Consider the following 19508-nt stretch of genomic DNA (forward strand, 5'->3'; position numbering starts at 1 on the left):
ATGACGGGGGAATGGCACTGACATGATTGATATGGGGAGCATGGCAGAAGTTTAATAGGATAATAATTGGCCTCCTGTAAAGTAACAGTTCTATGATTAACTTAATGCCACTGTGTAGGTGAAAATCCAGAATTGTCTTGTGGAGAGAAACATTATTGGCATGGGCTATGAGAAACTCTGGCAAAGTGACCTTTCTCCCAATAAGCCTGTAGAATGATGGTGTTCAATGAAAGTAATTTGACCCACTCCACAGTCCAACTAGCACCAATATGCACCACCTAAAAACATCCAGGAGAACCTGGATGATGCATTAAAATCCCTTCCATCCTACTCTGCCAGTCCATTCATGTTGATCATAATACATTGAATATATTGCTGTTTCTACATCTTAGATTGCCTCAGATTTGTGGTATTAAAGCATCCTAAATCATAGAGGATTTGACTTGGTATTAAAGCTAAAGGCAACAGTGTTCTAGCACCGCAAAAATGGATTCAATCACTTTCAAGGCAATTCTGGATTATTATGTTAGCATTTGAAAACTTTAATGACAAACAAAAATGTTATCTCATAAATTTCACCACGTGATGTCATCAAAATTGAGTCTTGAAGACAACAGATTGCTGCATCTAATATGTCTAATTAAAGTCATTTGTTAGGTAATATTTCCTTTTAGATATTTAGACATTTTAATGTATTTATTTGTTGTATTTTTGCAGTCAGACACAGGTTTAGTTAGGGGGGGTGATGTATATTGGATACAAAGGGGGAAAAAGTGCCCACCTTTTATTGTTATCCACCGGAAGTCTATATATCCCTTGCAGATAATTAGGCCTTAGTGTGATTTCAAGTCTAGTTAAATATAAATACACTTCTAATATACTATGTCTCTTGAAATACACACTTAACCTGTATTCTTGTGTGCCTTTTATTGTTAGAGTAATCCTGATCCACCTATGCAGGTCAGCAGAGTTGGCACAGTGAGACGTGAGCTTCCAAGTTTGCAGCATCGTCATCATCCTCTCCGGTCCAAGTGTCGACCACCGAAAGGAATGTATCTTAGTCAAGAAGATGTGGGAGCCATGTCCTGCAGCCCAAATGCAGCAAGTACCATTCTTAGACAGCTTGATATGGAACTAACCTCATTGAAACGCCAGGTATTTGGATACCTGTAGTACAGTTATAACATATTAAAGAACAGATTTTTGTTTCTTGTATACAATGGATAATCTGAACTCATAACAAATTTATAATCTCGACACTGCAAAATAAAGATGAACTTCATACAATTACTCCAGCAGGTGTTAATTCTTATTTTAAGAAAAATATAAATTAAATCGTTTGGACCAGGTTTTTGTTTGCTTTGCATCTCATTCTTTACTTTCTAATTCAGTTATACAAAATGTTACTTTTGCCGATTGGTAGCAAACCTGAAGATCATAAGGTGGAATTTGTCTTTAATTGTTTGCACCAAATGTGTCATGCAGTAGCAAATGTGAGCTGTACTCTGTTGCCAAAATTGACTTCAAAGGAACTGAAATGTGGAGGCAGAATACATACATTGTTTTAAATGCCATTTCTACTATGCAATTCCTAAAGAAACAAATAGTGGGTATAGCTTATTTCCTGTGAGATGTCAAACCAATGACATGCTGCCTGTTTAAATAGATCAGAATGACCCACTGATACAGTTCAAATTCTCCAATTCCTTGGCACTTCAATCCCTTCGAAATAGATTGCTATTTGTGAAAGCTGTGCATTAATTGGCTGCGATGAATGCCAATTCAGTAACTGACAGCACTTCAAAAGATCCTGATTGGCAATGAAGCAGTTTGGAATATTGGAATTGGAGAAAGATAAATTCTTACAACCGAAATACATCTTTAATGAAACTAAGCAACAAAAAAGTTAATTTACATTGTGCATTTGACATTCTTCAGGCACATTTGGCAAACAGTAGATTTGCAGATCTACAGGCTACAACTGTCTGTGATAATCAGTTGGGCTGATAAACTCAACATGTGTGCAATGTGAGCAGTGTTGACAGTTGAGATTTCCAATCAGAAAAAGGAAAATACATATGGAAATTTTAGAAAGGTAGCAAGGTGACTGTTGGGGTAAGGTGGACAGAAACTGGCACGTGACTACACCGTATCAATGGAATTAAAAGATTGCATTTGCAAGATTAAGAAAATAAATGACTAGAAGTTGTAGGACAACATGGATAGATGTAGTCCTTTAAGGGATTAAGAAAGAAAAATAAGAGACCTCAAGAGGAACTTTTCTGATCATCAAAGGCATAACTAATTTACAAGTAGTTATTAAAAGAGCTGATATTCATTGAAGATTGATAATGTGAGGAATAGCATTTGAAAATGATAAACTAAATATGTAGTGTCCTTAAATTTTACAAGAGGAATTAAAAAAGTGATAAATTCATTGTATGTATGAATGCATTTACAATTTTCAATATTATAATTGATGCAAACTTTTGAAACTATTTTGAGTTCATTTAAGCGGTTTAAAGAACTAGTGTAACAGATTTATAACTGACTGGTTTTCTGATTCGAATTTCAACAAAACAATCTCATTCAAGCCATAAAAGGTCTGATGCATGAGAGAGTTCTGTTTTCACTTGCGTCTGATAAATAATAGTATTTCATAATTGCTGCAATTGTTCTTTAGGCAAACTTAGAACTTCTAATATTACTTGGGTTGATGTAAACAGTCTAAGATTAAATTGTACTTCATAGTTTTGTTTCATTGATTGCAGTATCTTGATAAATGTTAATTATAGAGGAGATGAAGCTTAAAGTGATGATGCAGCCTATTTTGAGGTAGGTTGAGATAGGTCATTGGTTTGTAATATCACAATATAACTATTGTGACTTAAGACATGATAGTCATAATGCTTTTCTTATATTTCTGTAATCCTGCTCTACCCAAGCCACACAAAAATATTTATTCTCTGATTGTGCCCTTCTCTGACACATTGCATTCTTAGAGGTTACCTTGTGCAGTTTTCTGATTAAAAATTACAGTTGAGGTCACCTGAATTGCTGTGAAAGAGATAGAAGCTACAAGAGATGTTTCTTTTGCTTGCTGAGAAAAGCAAGATCTGCACCGATACTCAGATGATGGGGATTGTCCTACGCAAATTGCAGCAATATTTTTTTGACTTCCCTTTTTCCAATTTTAACTCTCTCAATCTCACCGAAAGCAGGTTAAAGGGAAGCCAAATAAATTGTTGCAATTTGCTTAGTTCCTATCCTTCTATTCAAGAATGAGATCCTTAAGTTTATTTACCCATGAATTCAGGATAATAACAAGGTTTAGCAGTTCCATTCCCCTACCTTTCTATCAATTATAATTTTTGTCGTCTTTATGGCACAGTGACGTAACGGTAGAGGTGCTGCCTTGCAGCGGCAAAAACCTGGGTTCGATCCTGACTACAGGTGCTGTCTGTTGAAAGTTCGTACAATCTCCCTGTGACCATGTGGGTTTTCTCTGGTTGCTCCAGTTTCATTCCACACTCCAAATACATACAGATTTGTAGGTTAATTGACTTCTGTAAATTGTCTCCATCGTGTAGATAGTGCTAGTGGTCGTGGTTGTCTCTGACTCGGTAGGCCGAAGGCCCTGTTACCACACTATCTGTAAAAAGACTAAAAGTATTTTAAGATGTTCAGAAAATGGCTAGAAAGTAGATGTGATCTTGAGGTTAAAATGGATACAAGATGGTGTGTCTGGTAGAAGTTCAGATTAACAACAACACTTTAGGGCACAATTGGTAATCCAGTACCATAATTTACAGGTTTTCAGTTCCCTAGAATAGTGTAATTGATTGTCCAACAAAACATGCTTCTTAATAGGTAGACCTAATTCAGGGAAATGGGTTTATCGCACTCTCTCGAAATAAATTGTGTGCGTAATCGCCTTGTTGACAAATGGCAGGTAACTTACCATCAATCTGTGCAAGTAGTTTCACGATGTTTAGTACTTGTACAAGATAAATATAAATACTCCAATGTACTTGATAAAGTCATTAAGAGGATATTGGATGCCAAGGCAAAATTAATAGAGGGTGACTGAGAGATAAGAATTCTAGAACTGTGAACTAGATATAACCACCTGTGGGGTAGAGGGAAGGGGAAATATGGCCCAAACATCATTTCTGTTAACTTTTGTACAAGTTCAGATGTTGATGATTGGAAGAAAGTGCAGATAGAGCTGAGGCTTGAGACGACTACAGGAATTTTAACTTGAAGAAACAAAAGGATCAAGGGCCAAGATGAATAAAGGACTTTGATGCATGGGTGTATTTAATCAGAAAACAATTAGGGGTATAATTGCTCCAGTCATTTGTGATTGAGAATATAGATTTGGAAATTTGGTGTGAATTTGACGTACACTGCAGTTGCAATCGGACTGTTTCAAGTTGAATCAATGGCCAGGGACAGACCTGGAATTTGTGATAAGGAAATGGAGGTTGTGAAAAGTGTGAAGCTATTGATTTCTAAATGTTGTCTAGCTGAACTTGTTCTTACTTTGAGCAACTCCTTCTCATGTATTTGTTGGTATATGTGGTATCTCTAGATCTGGTCAGTTAAACCTAATTCAAGTTGAGCATGCACAAATTGGACAAACAAAAATGTAACATGCAGATTGCTCAGTAGCTTAGACTGTTTGAAGTAATAATTGTTTTCTACAGTTCTCAGGAAGCAGGGGAATTTAAAAGATCTAATATGTCGGGTTTTAACTGGTACCCAGTTGCTATTTGTAGTAGAATATTCCATCATTAATGCTCAATTGAAATAAAATGTTATTAACATCACCTTGGCTTACTTCAAATGCTAAATGTATGTCTGTCATCTTAACTATAATTGATTCTTGGTAATGTCCATAAGTCATCATTGCCCCTTTCTGTGGCTCAAAACAGCACAGAATAATCCAAATTCTTTTCCACTATTGCGTTCTTTATTCTGTATAAAAGACAGAATCTTCTCTTAATGACTTGTCCTCTTCCTTCAATTATTGTATCTCCAATTTTCCCAATCATGATCTTTCTTTGAAGATCTTTTTATTTTGAGTGTAGACAAAAATACTGGAGAAACTCAGCGGGTGAGGCAGCAACTATGGAGCGAAGGAAATGGGTGACGTTCCGGGTCGAGACCCTTCTTCAGATTCATTTTATTTTGAGGAGTATGATTTAAAATATACAATAAGGATTCAGATAGTGTTACCTTAGACGCCTTTAAATTATTTACACACTTAAGATTCATTTTGTCTGTATAGCTAAAGTTTCAATTTTTGGTTTTTCCTTTGAAACGAATAAGGGAGAAATCACATGATAGTAAGCAGAAGCAAAAAGCTTTGGACTACGTGCAGATTGACTGTTTTATTATGTGGGTGAACTAGAGAAGTGGAGAAGCTTGAAATGTTTGTTTCATGTAAAGTGATATTTTAATGAATGATGGAGAATCTGGAAAATTTTGAAATGTTTTGATATAGAAACAAAAACTACTTTTAAACCTAGCACAATGGTTATAGATTCAGATGTTTTTGTTTTCACTTAAGTATTATCATATTTAACCACATGGTTACCATGCATTTTTAATAATTTAATATGGCCAGGCATACACGTTTATGCAATTGTTTTGGTTTCTTCATGATGATTTGATGCGCATGGCTGAGATAGATTGAATGATCTGCTATGGATATATTGCCACCTTTGTTAAAAAATACATTTAGTTAGAACAATCTCATCTTAAGTGGAACAGTTCACCTCTGTTTCCCCCCCCCATCCCTCACCCCCTCCACGGCCATTTCTTGGCTTGGATATCCTCAAAAGTAAAAAATCTTTAATTTTCATCATCTTGCAACTATTTATCTGATTTGATACCTCAGCTTTGCAATTTAAGAACTGATTAATATAACTATAGTTTGTAGATTACAGATTAATTTCAGTAGCCACAAATTATGCCACTTCATCTTTAATACGTTGATTTATAAAAGACGGTTAAAATCCTAAATTTGAAATGGTTTTCAGGTACAAAATGCCAAGCAAGTTAACAGTGCACTGAAGCTGAAATTAGAAGGCAGAATCGAAGAATTCAGACCACCTGAGGTAAATAATATGGTGCTTAAAAGTTTACAAACATTGTAATACTGTTGTGTTATGTGTGGGGATTAAGACCTATAGTTTTGTGAATTATTAAAATGATGGATATACAGTAAACACAAATGACATTTACTTTGTGCACTAACATTTTTGCAAGAGCTTACCAAAGAAAATACTTTGTGCACATTGGAGAAAATCTACTTTTTGATATCTCAATACAAATTATTGAAATGTCCCTTTCAATAATGATCCTTTAGTTAATCTCCCACATTTTTGTCTGAGACCAGAAATAAATACACATTAAAAACTGAAAGCAAGAAATACTTTGTACTGTTATGTGGTTTAGTTGGTCAACAGCCCAAGAGACATTTAAACCATATAATATTCAAAGGATTGTAGGTACTTGTGTTTCCACAGCCATTTTAATTTGCATACTACTAATAATTTACAGAGTTCTGTGAAAATCATTTGAATATGAAAATTTTCATCTTAAATCACTGGTATAAGGTGGCATATTTGGGTGTAGAGTTGTGTCCCATTTGCCAGTGACTACAGTGGGATTTGGTAGCAAACATTTTCTGACAAGTCAGTATGGAGATATTTTGGTAGCACACTTATAATTTATCTCTTATATTTCTTGACCAGATTGAAATTTACTAAAAGTGTCTGACTAAACAAGTCAGAAGAGGATTGGCAGTAATTTGGTTTCATATAGTTGAGTGAGAAATACTCACAAGTACTGTCCAGTAGCATTCAAGGGCTTGTCCCACTTTGGCAATTTTTTTTTTTTCAGCGACTGTCATAGTCGTAGCAGGTCGCCGAAAAAGCGGCGACTGGACCCCCCCCCCCCCCCCATGACACTGTCTATGACAACCTACCACCTAGTCGATGGCAAGCTACCGACTGCCGGCGACTCATTAGGACGTCCACCTATGACCACACAGGCGTCAACCGAAGTCAGCCTACGTCCACCCCGCGACAAGCTATGACAAGCAACGACCCTGTCGGTGACAACTGAAGACAATTCAGTCGCCGGTTGGCGTAGGTAGTCGCCAATGGAATTCACCGAAGTCAGCACCCGGCGACAACATGCGACATCCTGGTGACAACCTACGACAGCACATATGACAGGAGAAGACAAGTTACGTCAAGCCCACAGTCACCAAAAAGCTTTGAACGTTCCAAAATCCTGTAACAACCAGAAAAACGTTACCTCTTTAGGCAACTTGAGGAGACTACGCACAACCATACAGGCGTCGTCCCGCGACCATGTAGCGACAGCCTAGTCACCTGTAGTCGCCGAAAAAATTGCCTAAGTGGGACAGGGACTTGAGGAAGAAGAACAATTTATGGGGAATGTATCAATCAAATATTAGTTTAATTGCTGACAGCAAAATACTTGATCACAGAATCTACAATTCAGTCTCAATTGGAGTCTGAAACTGCAGATACTGGAAATCTGTAATTAAAAACTGAAATTGCTGGGAACATTCAGCAGGTCGGACTGTATCAATGGGAAGCAAAATAACAGTTGACATTCAGGCTAAGAATCCTTCATCAGATCTGGAAAGGTGCAAAGAAAAGTGTGTTTTTAATTTGTGCAGAGAGATGAGTGGAGAGAACAGAATGTCTGCAATTGGGTACATGGTTAAGTTGTCAAAATAACAGCTACTTTTAAAAAACTGGTAGTTGGAGTAAAAAACCCCAAATAGAAACTGAAGCAATAATTGCTGAATGAGGGAAAAACAGTGGCATTTCAAAGTGTAAATTCTATATTGCCTCCAGTGGCTGTTAGAGACACACACAAAATGAGTCCTTGTTGGATTAATTTAAATTAATTTTCTGGATCCACCTTTATCTTTTCTATTTACAACCTTGTATATTTGTAGAGGATAGCTTAAGAATGTAACATAGTCCCAGTTTTCCCCATAACAATTAAGACCTCAAAGGCGGGGGGAATTCAGCTCTTTGAGTAGAGAACAGTAAGTAGCACCATAGATTTGGCCAGATTGTGGACTGCAAACGTGGTGTTTCAGACTGCTCAGGTTGTTCCTTTATTTAAGAAGTGAAGTAGAGAGATTCCAGGGAATCATAGATTAGTGAGCCTCACTGAGGATTCTTCAAGATAAGATTTACTCCCATTGGAAAAGAATGGGTTAATTAAGGGCAGTCAGCATGGGTTTGCACATGTAGGTCATGTCTTACTATCTGGGTCGAGTTTGGTGAGGAGGCTGAGCAGTATGTGACAGAAAGATAAGGTTAGGTGTTTTTGTGACTTGCTTCTTTAGCCTTAAGTGCAGCTGGGATTGGCCGTTAGGACATTGCTATGCTTTTCCTGCAGAATGAGGGTAATCAGGACGACTTCCAGTAATCCTTGAGAACTACACCTGTGGGAAGAGTGTTCAGCTGCTTATTGATCAAATGAGGGAATTGGAGCTGCGGTTGGACAATCATGGGATTGTCGGGTAACTGAGAGCGTTATAGATGGGAGTTATAGTGATGTGGTCACAATTGAGTAGAAAGTGGCTGACTGACCATCATAAATCATAAAGGGATTAGGCCGAAAGTGCAAGAACTTTCTGTGGCCATTCCCTCAAATAAGTATTCTGATTTGGATACTGTTTGGAGTGCGTGTGGAGGGAGGGGGGGGGGGGGGTTGAGATGATTGTGCAAAGAAACATAAAACCATTGGGGAAACTTCAAAGCAAGAATATGAGTCACTTAAATAAAATTGAGCGTTGATAGAAAAATATTAACAGGACTCCATAAGTTAGGATACTGTGTTTTGGATGAGCTCAGATTTATGATGGGAGCAAGTTGGAATAAGCTCAGGGGAACATTGGAACAATTGAATCATCTCTTCTGTACAACGGTTTATCTATTGGGATTTATTGTTTTGCCTCTTTACTCAATGAAAAACTTAACAGTTCCAGCTACAGACATAAGCAACTGCAGATTGATGATTTAAGGAGGGTGATATAACCGAATAACTAAAAGGTTAACTGCTGGTGAAATACAGACATCTGAAGATATTTTAAAGTAATCAAATACGAGATCTGCTAAAAAACACTCCAACCTGGTTCAAGATTTGTTTGTCAGGGGAGAGAGTGCAAAGAAAAGAACACAGCTGAAAGAATAGAAAGCCCCACGGGAAGGCATAAAATCAGGAATATTGGAATGGCAGAATGTTAAATTATTGGATTAGTAATCCAGTTATGATCTTGAAATATGTTTAAATTTCATAATTTAACTAATAAATCGGGATTTAAAAAAAAAACGAATCTCAGTAACCGTGAACATAGAATAATTGGATTATTATAAAATTCAGCTGAATATAATGCACATTAGTGAAGGAAATTGCTGCCTTACCCAGTCTGGCCAGTGGGTGCCTCCAGGCTTGCATCAATGCTGTTTCCTCTCTACTGCCTTCACTCATTGACTCAACAACTAATTATGTTGCACAAAGCACAATACAAATAAAATTTGATGAAATTCCATCAACCTTGGTTCTAGATATTCAGTTACCTTTTATGTACAATATAATCTGAATACTCTTTCCCTTGGTTGTGAATTTCAGATCCTAACCACTCAAAACGAAATAATTTTCTTGAGCAAATCACCTTCATCAGTCTTTATACCATTTGTTTCTGGAAATGTTTCCACTCTATGCTTTCCACATTTGTTGAAAAACTACCATTTTATTGCTGCTTTCTGTTAAATATGACTTTGCTGTGGAATACTAAGTAAGATGTATTTTGTTCCTTTTTTCACCCAGGAGAAAGATTGAATTTTGTTACTGTTGATGGCATTAGAGTTTTTATTCTACTTATGTTTACAAATGCCAAATCCCTTCCAGGAGATCAGTGTTCTCTTGAAAAATACATACATTAGGATAAAGATTAGCCATTTGAAGCCAAAAAACAAACTGCTGGAGGAGTTGACCAGGCCATCTTGGAGGGAAATGAATAGACAATATTTCCACAAATGCTGCCTGAACTGTTGAGTTCCTCCAAGAGTTTGTTTTTGCTCAAGATTTCAGCATCTGCAGATGCCCTGGTTTGAAGTCGGTCTCTTGTAATTGTGCCACAGGCACCCTTTCCACACCAGATTTATTGCTAAAAGTATTACACTCTTTCTAAAGTTGTCAATTGCCACCTTAAAAAAGGACAAAAACATCTTGAGTATTCATTTTTGTACACAGTTTATAATGTACAACTGACTTGAATATCCTTCATTTTGTTTAGTCAGCTCAGAAAATCAATGCACGTTGGACAACAGAGGAGCAGCTGCTTGCAGTTCAAGGTGGGCTTCAACTGAAGGCCTAAATCTGAAGCTGGGATTTATAGATATTATAGATTTTAAGTATTATTGAGTCAATCAAAAAATTCCCACGGTCCCTCAACTTTACAGAACGATCAAACTATTTTTATACCCTTCCACTTGGCCACCAACAGTATTAAGGAAAAAATAGGTATCAATTTTTTCTCTATATTTATCTTATGTTCTCTATTGTTATTGGTAATTTTAATAGGTGAGATTAAAATAAGAGTAAAAGGATTGTTCTTTACAATTATAAAAATTTGTATTTAAAGATGCAAATTATTACTGGCAAATTTTATTTTGCAGATTAATTTGGGCAATATTTTAAATTGTAAAAGTTTAAGAAACCTGCTGATTTACATTTGTCTTTCTTGCAAACATGATGCATACAAATTGATTAGGTTATGTGGGCATACATGTGATCATTACTGTTAAACATCTGCCGAAGTATCGATAATACTCACCTCTACCCAATCTTTTCTCTTCATATCATGAGAATTGAATTTAGAGGTGTCAAATATAGTGGTAGAACTCGTGCACACATTTAGGAGCATTTATAGACTAATTTCTTTGCCTTGCATTTAACCAGTATTCTTGGACCATCATTCGTTGTTCTTGTCTTCATCCCTACCTTACGCACAACTTAAACTGTGCTGGTGCTTAAATGCAGCATTGTGTTAAAGTATACAAACTATAAAGACACCGATTGAAATCCTGTCTATGTAATGTCAGGAGTCTCATCCAGAGAACCAATATTTGCTTTGAGCAAGAGAGGGACAGATATCATTTGTATTTCATCTTTCCTTATGTAGGAGGAAGCATCTTTGACTCATTAAACGTATGCCAGCTCACATAGAGACCCCATTTCCCACTGATTTTCTTTGCAACAATTTTCCTAAATTCCCAACAATTTCCTCCAGATTCCACCACTCGCCAACACCCAAGGGCAATTTACAGTTACCAATAAACCTGCATGTTCAGAATTTCTTCTCCTTCTCTCTGTCCAGTGACTATGTAAAATTTGGTTGCAGATGGTACAGTCAGCATCAGGCTCTGTTATGTTATTTCTTCATCTTTCTGTTTCCTGTGTATTTGTCCTAAACTAGAATTAGTTTGCCAATTGTTGAAATGTGTGCTGGCTGCAATGATTGCTGTTGCTACTTCAGATTAGGTCGTAGGCAAAAGGAACAGAATTAGGCCATTCGACCCATCAAGTCTGCTCTGCTGTTCAATCTTGTCTGATCTATCTCTTCCCCATAACCCCTGACACCCGTCCTAATCAAGAATCTATTTATCTCTGCCTTAAAAATATCAATTGACTTTGCCTCCACAGCCTTCTGTGGCAACTAATTCCATAGATTCATCGCCCTCTGATTAAAGAAATTCCTCATCTCCTTCCCAAAGGAAAGCCTGAGGCTATGACCTCTGGTCGTAGACTCTCCCATTAGTGGAAACATCCACTCTATCCAAGCCTTTCACTATTCTGTAAGTTTTAATGAGGAGTCCCCTCATCCTTCTAAACTCCAGCGAGTACAGGCTGAGCTGAATTGTAGGTCGTTTTCAGTGATATGGAATGAGTTTATCCACTGGTGAAGCCCAGTGTCCAAGCATTGTCCCTCTTTTTAATAAATTATGATGTTTACATTATTTTACATTCATTATTTTTGCATTTGGCATCATAATAAACCTGACATTGTCGCGTTAATATGACAGAAATGGTCTGTTCATTCAGTGGTGCTTTAGCTTCAAGTGGACCCGTTACAGTTGAAATAATTTTGGCATATGAAGATTAATCAGTAGATCTTTGTTTATTGGGTATCATTTAACTGCTGATGCACTTAGTTCTTGTGATTACCTGAATTGTCTTTTAATTCTATGCACACACACAATCTAGGTAAAAATGTGCTGACTTGTTTTTCCTTCACTTGCATTCCCCCCCCCCCCCCCCCATTCCCTCTCAAAATATTACTTGTATTCCTCATTTATTTGTTTAATGGTATGATTCTTTTAACAATAATTTCTCACTTTAGCTAAACCATTGGGGAAAGAGTTTACATTGTGTGATTTGCAGGTGTCCGCAAATATGGGAAGGATTTCCAAGCTATCGCAGATGTAATTGGAAACAAAACCATCGGCCAAGTGAAGAACTTTTTTGTTAACTACAGACGTCGCTTTAATCTTGAAGAGGTTTTACAGGAATGGGAAGCTGAGCAAGGAACGCAAGAATCAAATGGCATTTCACCCACGGCAGGGGAGGAAAGAAAACCCATTGTGAATTCTTTTGCGTCTAAAAGCCCAGATGTCGACGAGAAGGTAGTATATTTTAATACCTTTACCTTTGTATCTGTGGCTATTGTGAATGCCAAAAAATAAGTATAATGGATGTTAGTCTCGCAAGATTCTTTGGCACTGATTCTTACTTTTGAAGTAATCGCAATACTGTATATATTTTCTTTGAAGACCAGAATGTATCCACCCACCATTAACCTAATAGTTTGGATATTTCAATAATAACTTAAACCAAAATTTTAAAATTAACAACATCAGAAAAGTAAAAAATATATATTTAGTGCACAGGATTTTGTGGTTTGAATCATTTCCACATGTTGAAATGTTTTAGTTTCAATTGTTATTTACCTGAGAGTTTCTGTTTCTGCATTTGTCTGACCAAATTTTCATCATTCCCATAAACTTTACTGTTGTGACTATGTTTACTAAACTGAAAAGTTAAAGACATTATTGAAACTCAAATTTATTGATAGAGACAACTTTAAAGAAAGAATTGTGGATTTTTATTGGAGAAGAAATGAAATGAAATCATTCTTGTTACTATTTGAAGGATAGTGGTCACAGCTTAGTCGCTCCTGAGAAAAAGGTTACAATAATCAGATTTGAAATAAACCTGCAACTTAGTATTTGAGGTATAATGGAGTGTGCATCACACACTGGCAATAACTTTCAGCAAAACAGGTGAAGACCATGACAGATTCAATATTTATTCCCAAATGTTTGTTATTACTACCAGTACTTAAACTGAAGATCCTTGTGAGACGTGTCTCATGGCGTGAGGAGAGCTAACTGTCCTGAGGAGATAAAAACAAGTTGTTAAGTATGTAGTTAGGCACAAAATGCTGGAGTAACTCAGCAGGGCAGGCAGCATCTCTGAAGAGAAGGAATGGGTGACATTTCGGGTTGAGATCCTTCTTCCTGTTTGAGATCCCAGATCAAGGAGAATTGGGATTCTGCCTGATAGACCCTGTCCATGGTTAGAGATAACTAGATTAATAAACTGCAGCCTATTCTGAATGGGGAATTAAGTCCTTAAAGGATTTTTAATTTGGCTCCTCATTGATACAAGCTGAAGATCAGACCTTCAGTAAATTAGAGTTTGCAATCTCAATACAAAATTAAAAGACAAGTCATCCCTGCTAATTAAATTTTGCAAACCTTTCCTTTGATAATATATTGGTAGGTTTCTTCCCCCCTCCCCCAACTCTTCCTCCAAACATGAATATATATATGTTCATAAGAATCCATTAGAAAGTAGAATATTATGGAGAAATGTCCTAGGATTCTGATATGATTTGTACATATTGCTTCAACTCGTAAGACGAGCTTCAGTCTACAGGCAGCTCGTGTCATACAATGTGGAAACAGGCCCTTTGGCTCAACTTTCCCACGCTGACCAAACTATCCTATCTACACTGTTCCACCTGCCTGCGTTTGGCTCGTATCCCTCTGAACCTATTCTACCCATGTAGCTGTCTAAATGGTTCTGAAGCATTGCGATAGTACCTGCCTCATCTGCTCTGGTAGCTCGTTCCATATACCCACCACCCTTTGTGTAAAATATTGTTGTTATAAAATCTTTCCCCCCTTAAGTGTAAATTATTCAGCTATGTCACATAAAGCAAGACAATTTGATTATCGATTTTTCTTTCAATTTGTTTCATTTTTATCCTGCTGTTCCTCCTGCACACACAACACACACCCCTAGACCATTCCCCAGCCAGAAAGTGTCTCAATAACACATAGTGGGATCAATTAAGATATGATTAATGATAGCCTTGCCAGTGATGTACATATGTAAAACTAAATAAGCAATATGAGTGTTAATGATTTGTGAAAAGCACTGCAATTTCTCCTTTTTTTTTTACTCTTTCTTGTCCATGGAACTAAATGCAAGCTTTTCACCTGCTGCCTCCTTATATATAACTCGTATTTACTTCATTGGTCTTGTAGAAGAATGTGTGCCTATTGCAAGGAGGACTGAATAGAGATACTGTCAGTAGTTAAATGGGAACACCTCTGAATGCAAGTCACTGCAGGAAGTGCAATCCCATTATTATAATATTAAATAATGGAAATTACCATGGAGCTATAGAATGGGGGGGAAAAAACGAATTTAAAGTAGATTTATTAAGTTGAAGCTTTCTTGCAGCAGTAAATGAGTACGAGCTTCTTACAATTACAATGAAGCACTGAAACATTTTAAAATTAGTTGTGCATTCATTCTAATTTGACGCCAACTTGAAAGTGTCTGTAATGGTGACTTTAATGTGAGATACGCAGAGTCATTCTTCTTTCTCTTGCAGAGCCCATCACCTCCAGTTGCTGCCTCGGCACCTCCAATACCAGTTACAATCGCTGTTACATGTGTAGCTAGCTTAAACCAGCCTCCTCCATTGCTTCGACCAGTGCTCCCCGCGGCTCCTGCTCTTCATCGTCAACCACCACCTCTCCAGCAACAAACCCGTTTTCTACAGCCAAGACCAACACTTAACCAACCTCCGCCACCACTGATTCGCCCAACTCACCCTATTCCACCCCGCTTGAATCCTAGACCAGTACTACAGCAACCTCCATCACTGATTGGAATTCAGTCTGAATCACAGTCTTCGTCCTTGCATTGACTTGCTAGTTTCTTTTAAATCAAGAAAAAAAAATGTTTGTGTGGCTTGGTTTAACTGAAGATGCTTCACATAATCTCAAATTTACCAACTAAGAAGCATATTTAACACTATCTAATTGTATCTCAATGTCCTCTACATTTCGCAAGTTCAAGAGCTAAACTCTTAACAACACAACCAATCAAATTAATTGCTTTGTTGTACATGTACATAGCTTTTTGTAGAGAAACAATACCAGTAAAATTGATGCCCGAGGAACTTAGAAGAATACTTTTAGGACAGTTATTTATGGAATCCGAAGCATTAAAACTTGTTTTTTGGTCCTTTATTAATTTATAATATTTAAAAATAAAGTGTTGACCAATTAGAGATGAAAACATCAGGAAACCTTTAAGACTGTGAAAAATAGTCTTTTGACGTTGTATTTTTATGGTTAAATCTTTTGAACACACTATTAATTCCTGAATCAAACCCCTAATCCCTAGGAAGTGTTCTTAATACAAATTGGTTCCAAAATAGATCTTTGATTTTGAAACACCGACTGATTGGATTGAAAACTAATCATGAGTTATCATTATGCAACTTTAAACTTTGTAAAATTATAATTTGGTTTTGATACCAAAGAGGTGCACTTGCTTTTAGATAACGCCAGAAAATCATCTGAATTTGAATTCCAATAGTTAAATATGATTTCTCAGCTTATCAATATTTGTCATTGCTCCTATTTTTTAAACATCAATTTATGTGGCAGAAATGTGGCATTTTCTACATTGCTGTATCATACATATCTTTTAAATTAATAATGAATATTTTTTTAATTCACTTTTAAATGAAAACAATGTGATACAAGTTGTGAAAGCATTTTACACTGAGAATCAGTAACAATGCATTCATCATGTTAATCTAATGAATATCTCATAGGTGTTTTTGAGAATAGGGCCTTGAACAGTTACGCCACGCCAATAGGTTGTGTATCTGAGTTGCAAGAGTGTCACCAACTCTTAATTTGGTCGATAGGCTGAACAATAAACTACAGCAGGATACTTCAGAAGGGAAGATTGCCAAGAAAACCCAGGCGCAATTGCCTTACCCTAATAAAAATGTGCCTCCATATGCCTGCTGACAGAAGTTGAAGATCATAACTAAGAAAACGACATAAAATCATGCATTCCCAGCGGAATGAGACTCAAATATAGATTGGGTCCTGCAGGGAAATAAATGGGGGAGGTAGGGACAGTTTTTCAAATAGTTAATTTTTATTTAAAAATGGCTTGAGACTGTATTAATATGCATTAACACTTGTTTATTTTTCAGTGTAAGGTTTGAAAATACTAAAATAAAATTATGCTGTAATTGATGTAGAAGATAGCACAAAAAACCTATAAAACCTCAAAACACTTTAGTTTACTGTATATATTGACATGGGTTTGTTTTAATTTAGTTTTAGTTATAGGATGTGTACAACTATTTGTGCATGTACAGTCAGAGGTTTCTTATTTATCTGTTTAGTCAGTACATTTGCATGTATTTCAAGCAGTATTTTTAGTGTAATAAGTTGTGCGCTCGCTCCTTTGCTGTAATAAAATTCTGGAAATGCTTTTTTGTATTTTATAACATTTAGTTCTGATGGTGTGAAGCTAAAAACACTGTTATAAAAGGGCTTTATCCCTGGAGTGCAATCAAATTGTCATTTCTGTTGATAACAACATTAAATATTGCAGAGAAAATACTTTAATTTCTGTAGTTTTTGTCCAGATGTCAATTTTGTACATAGATTGGAAAATATAGAGGAATGTGCTACCCTGCATAATTGGTCTTTGCAAGCATCTAATGAACATGCACCCAAATCTTGAACGTTGAATTGTACCTGCAGAAAGGTGTGGGCAAGTAAGTAGAAAATCCTTCTACATCTTTGGCTCCATGTAGTTGCTTTTCAAATTGCTAATAACTTTCAGTTATATTTTGGCAAATCAGTGGAAACAATCTGATCACATTTCTTCATTGGGTCTTAAAATATTGGTTCGGTTTATCTTGTCATTCATACAAATCAGACACAAAATAACCTACCATGGGTGACTTTTTTTTGTTTTTAGTGCCAAACTCGGATAGGATAATTTAAAAGTCATAATAGTCCAATAGCTCCCTGCAGATAGGTGACATCCTTGTCGCACAAACAGCCTACCATTGTAAGGCGTGCATTTAAGAATTGAGGATGGGCAGTTTTACAAGAAATAAGTTTACAGGTTTAGTTGTGGCTGCAAAAAAAAATTATTACACAACACCCAAACTTATCACGTTCATTACTTCTATTTAATTTATTGGTACTCAAGGTACAAATAACAGGATGTGGAGGGTTTGAAACGGGTGCAGAGGAAGTTTACCAGACTGATACTTGGATTAGGGGCTATTGGCCACAAAGGGAGTTTACAAGTTCAAGTGAGTTTATTGTCATGTGTCCCTGATAGGACAATGACATTCTTGCTTTGCTTCAGCACACAGAACAGAGTAGGCATTAACTACAAAACAGATCAGTGTGTACCATATTACGGAGAGTCAGTTTGTTAAGGAGGACTCTCTCTAACTTCTACAGGTGCACAGTAGAGAGCATGCTGACCAGTTGCATCGTGGCTTGGTTCGGCAACTTGAGCGCTCTGGAGAGGAAACCATACCATAATATAAATATATACACACATGAATAAATAAACTGATTAAGTGCAAATAACAGATAATGGGTTATTAATAATCAGAGTTTTGTCCGAGCCAGGTTTAATAGCCTGATGGCTGTGGGGAAGTAGCTATTCCTGAACCTGGTCGTTGCAGTCTTCAGGCTCCTGTACCTTCTACCTGAATGTAGCAGGGAGATGAGTGTGTGGCCAGGATGGTGTGGGTCTTTGATGATACTGCCAGCCTTTTTGAAGCAGCGACTGCGATAAATCCCCTCGATGGAAGGAAGGTCAGAGCCGATGATGGACTGGGCAGTGTTTACTACTTTTTGTAATCTTTTCCTCTCCAGAGCGCTCAAGTTGCCGAACCAAGCCACGATGCAACCGGTCAGCATGCTCTCTACTGTGCACCTGTAGAAGTTAGAGAGAGTCCTCCTTAACAAACCGACTCTCCGTAATCTTCTCAGGAAGTAGAGGCGCTGATGAGCTTTCTTGATAATTGTATTTGTGTTCTCGGACCAGGAAAGATCTTCAGAGATGTGCACGCCCAGGAATTTGAAGCTCTTGACCCTTTCAACCATCGACCTGTTGATATAAACAGGGCTGTGGGTCCCCATCCTACTCCTTCCAAAGTCCACAATCAGTTCCTTGGTTTTGCTGGTGTTGAGGGCCAGGTTATTGTGCTGGCACCATATGGACAGTTGCTTGATCTCTCTTCTATACTCTGACTCATCCCCATCAGTGATACGTCCCACAACAGTGGTGTCGTCAGCGAACTTGTTGATAGAGTTCGCACTGTGACCGGCTACGCAGTCATGAGTATAGAGTGAGTACAGCAGGAGGCTGAGCACGCAGCCTTGAGGTGCTCCCGTGCTGATTGTTATCGAGGCTGACACATTTCCACCAACACCAAACGCCCGATTAAAAACAATATATATCACCAGCTCATAGCCTTCAGCCCAGTGTCCCCTTCCTGGCTCCTGTGCTGTACGTTGGGATGTTGTACCACACTGGTTGAGCACTGAGCTGCTGTATGCCCTGCCAAGAACGTTAAATCTCCAGTGAGAGTTAAACAAAAAAATCTGAGAATACTCAACACGTAAGGCAGCAATTGTGGAGAAAGAAACAATAATTTTTTTTCGGGGTTATCTCTACAAAGCTCTGCTGTCTCTCTCATTGTCACGTATGTTGAAGTGTTCCGTCACTTTAAGCTTAATGTGCCTTTAAGAACTGAATGTACCAGGCAGCATAGGCTTTAATACTTAGTTCTAGCATAGTGCTGTCTGTTGAGAGTTTATTTCCTTCAACAAACTCGACCAATAACATTAATGAATGCAATGTAAGATGATATTCCATTACCCCCGTTCTTATGTTTCTCTTCTGTGCTCTCAACCCCGCCTGTTGTCTAACAGTCACTTTCCAATCCACAGACTCCCAATGTTTTCCCTTCTCTTGGTCATCTTCCCATCTCAACTTTTCTCCACCACACAGGGTTG

At 37.3% G+C, this 19508-nt stretch overlaps 1 protein-coding gene across 4 annotated transcripts in view; it reads left to right on the forward strand.

The window, feature by feature from the left end:
- The window catches only part of rcor3 (REST corepressor 3), a 35103-nt gene extending 18025 nt beyond the window's left edge, over nt 1-17078 (forward strand). For 3 of the 4 annotated variants that reach the window (XM_033025618.1, XM_033025619.1, XM_033025621.1), the window contains 5 exons: nt 937-1155; nt 6048-6125; nt 10364-10421; nt 12511-12752; nt 15035-17078. In XM_033025618.1, the coding sequence (XP_032881509.1) occupies nt 937-1155; nt 6048-6125; nt 10364-10421; nt 12511-12752; nt 15035-15352 (915 nt within the window). In that variant the 3' untranslated portion in view covers nt 15353-17078. The remainder of the gene's footprint in view (nt 1-936; nt 1156-6047; nt 6126-10363; nt 10422-12510; nt 12753-15034) is intronic. The other variant, XM_033025620.1, reaches the window with a different exon arrangement.
- The last annotated feature ends 2430 nt before the right edge of the window (nt 17079-19508 follow it).

The sequence above is a fragment of the Amblyraja radiata genome, chromosome 8 (assembly GCF_010909765.2).
Source record: "Amblyraja radiata isolate CabotCenter1 chromosome 8, sAmbRad1.1.pri, whole genome shotgun sequence".
NCBI lineage: Eukaryota > Metazoa > Chordata > Chondrichthyes > Rajiformes > Rajidae > Amblyraja > Amblyraja radiata.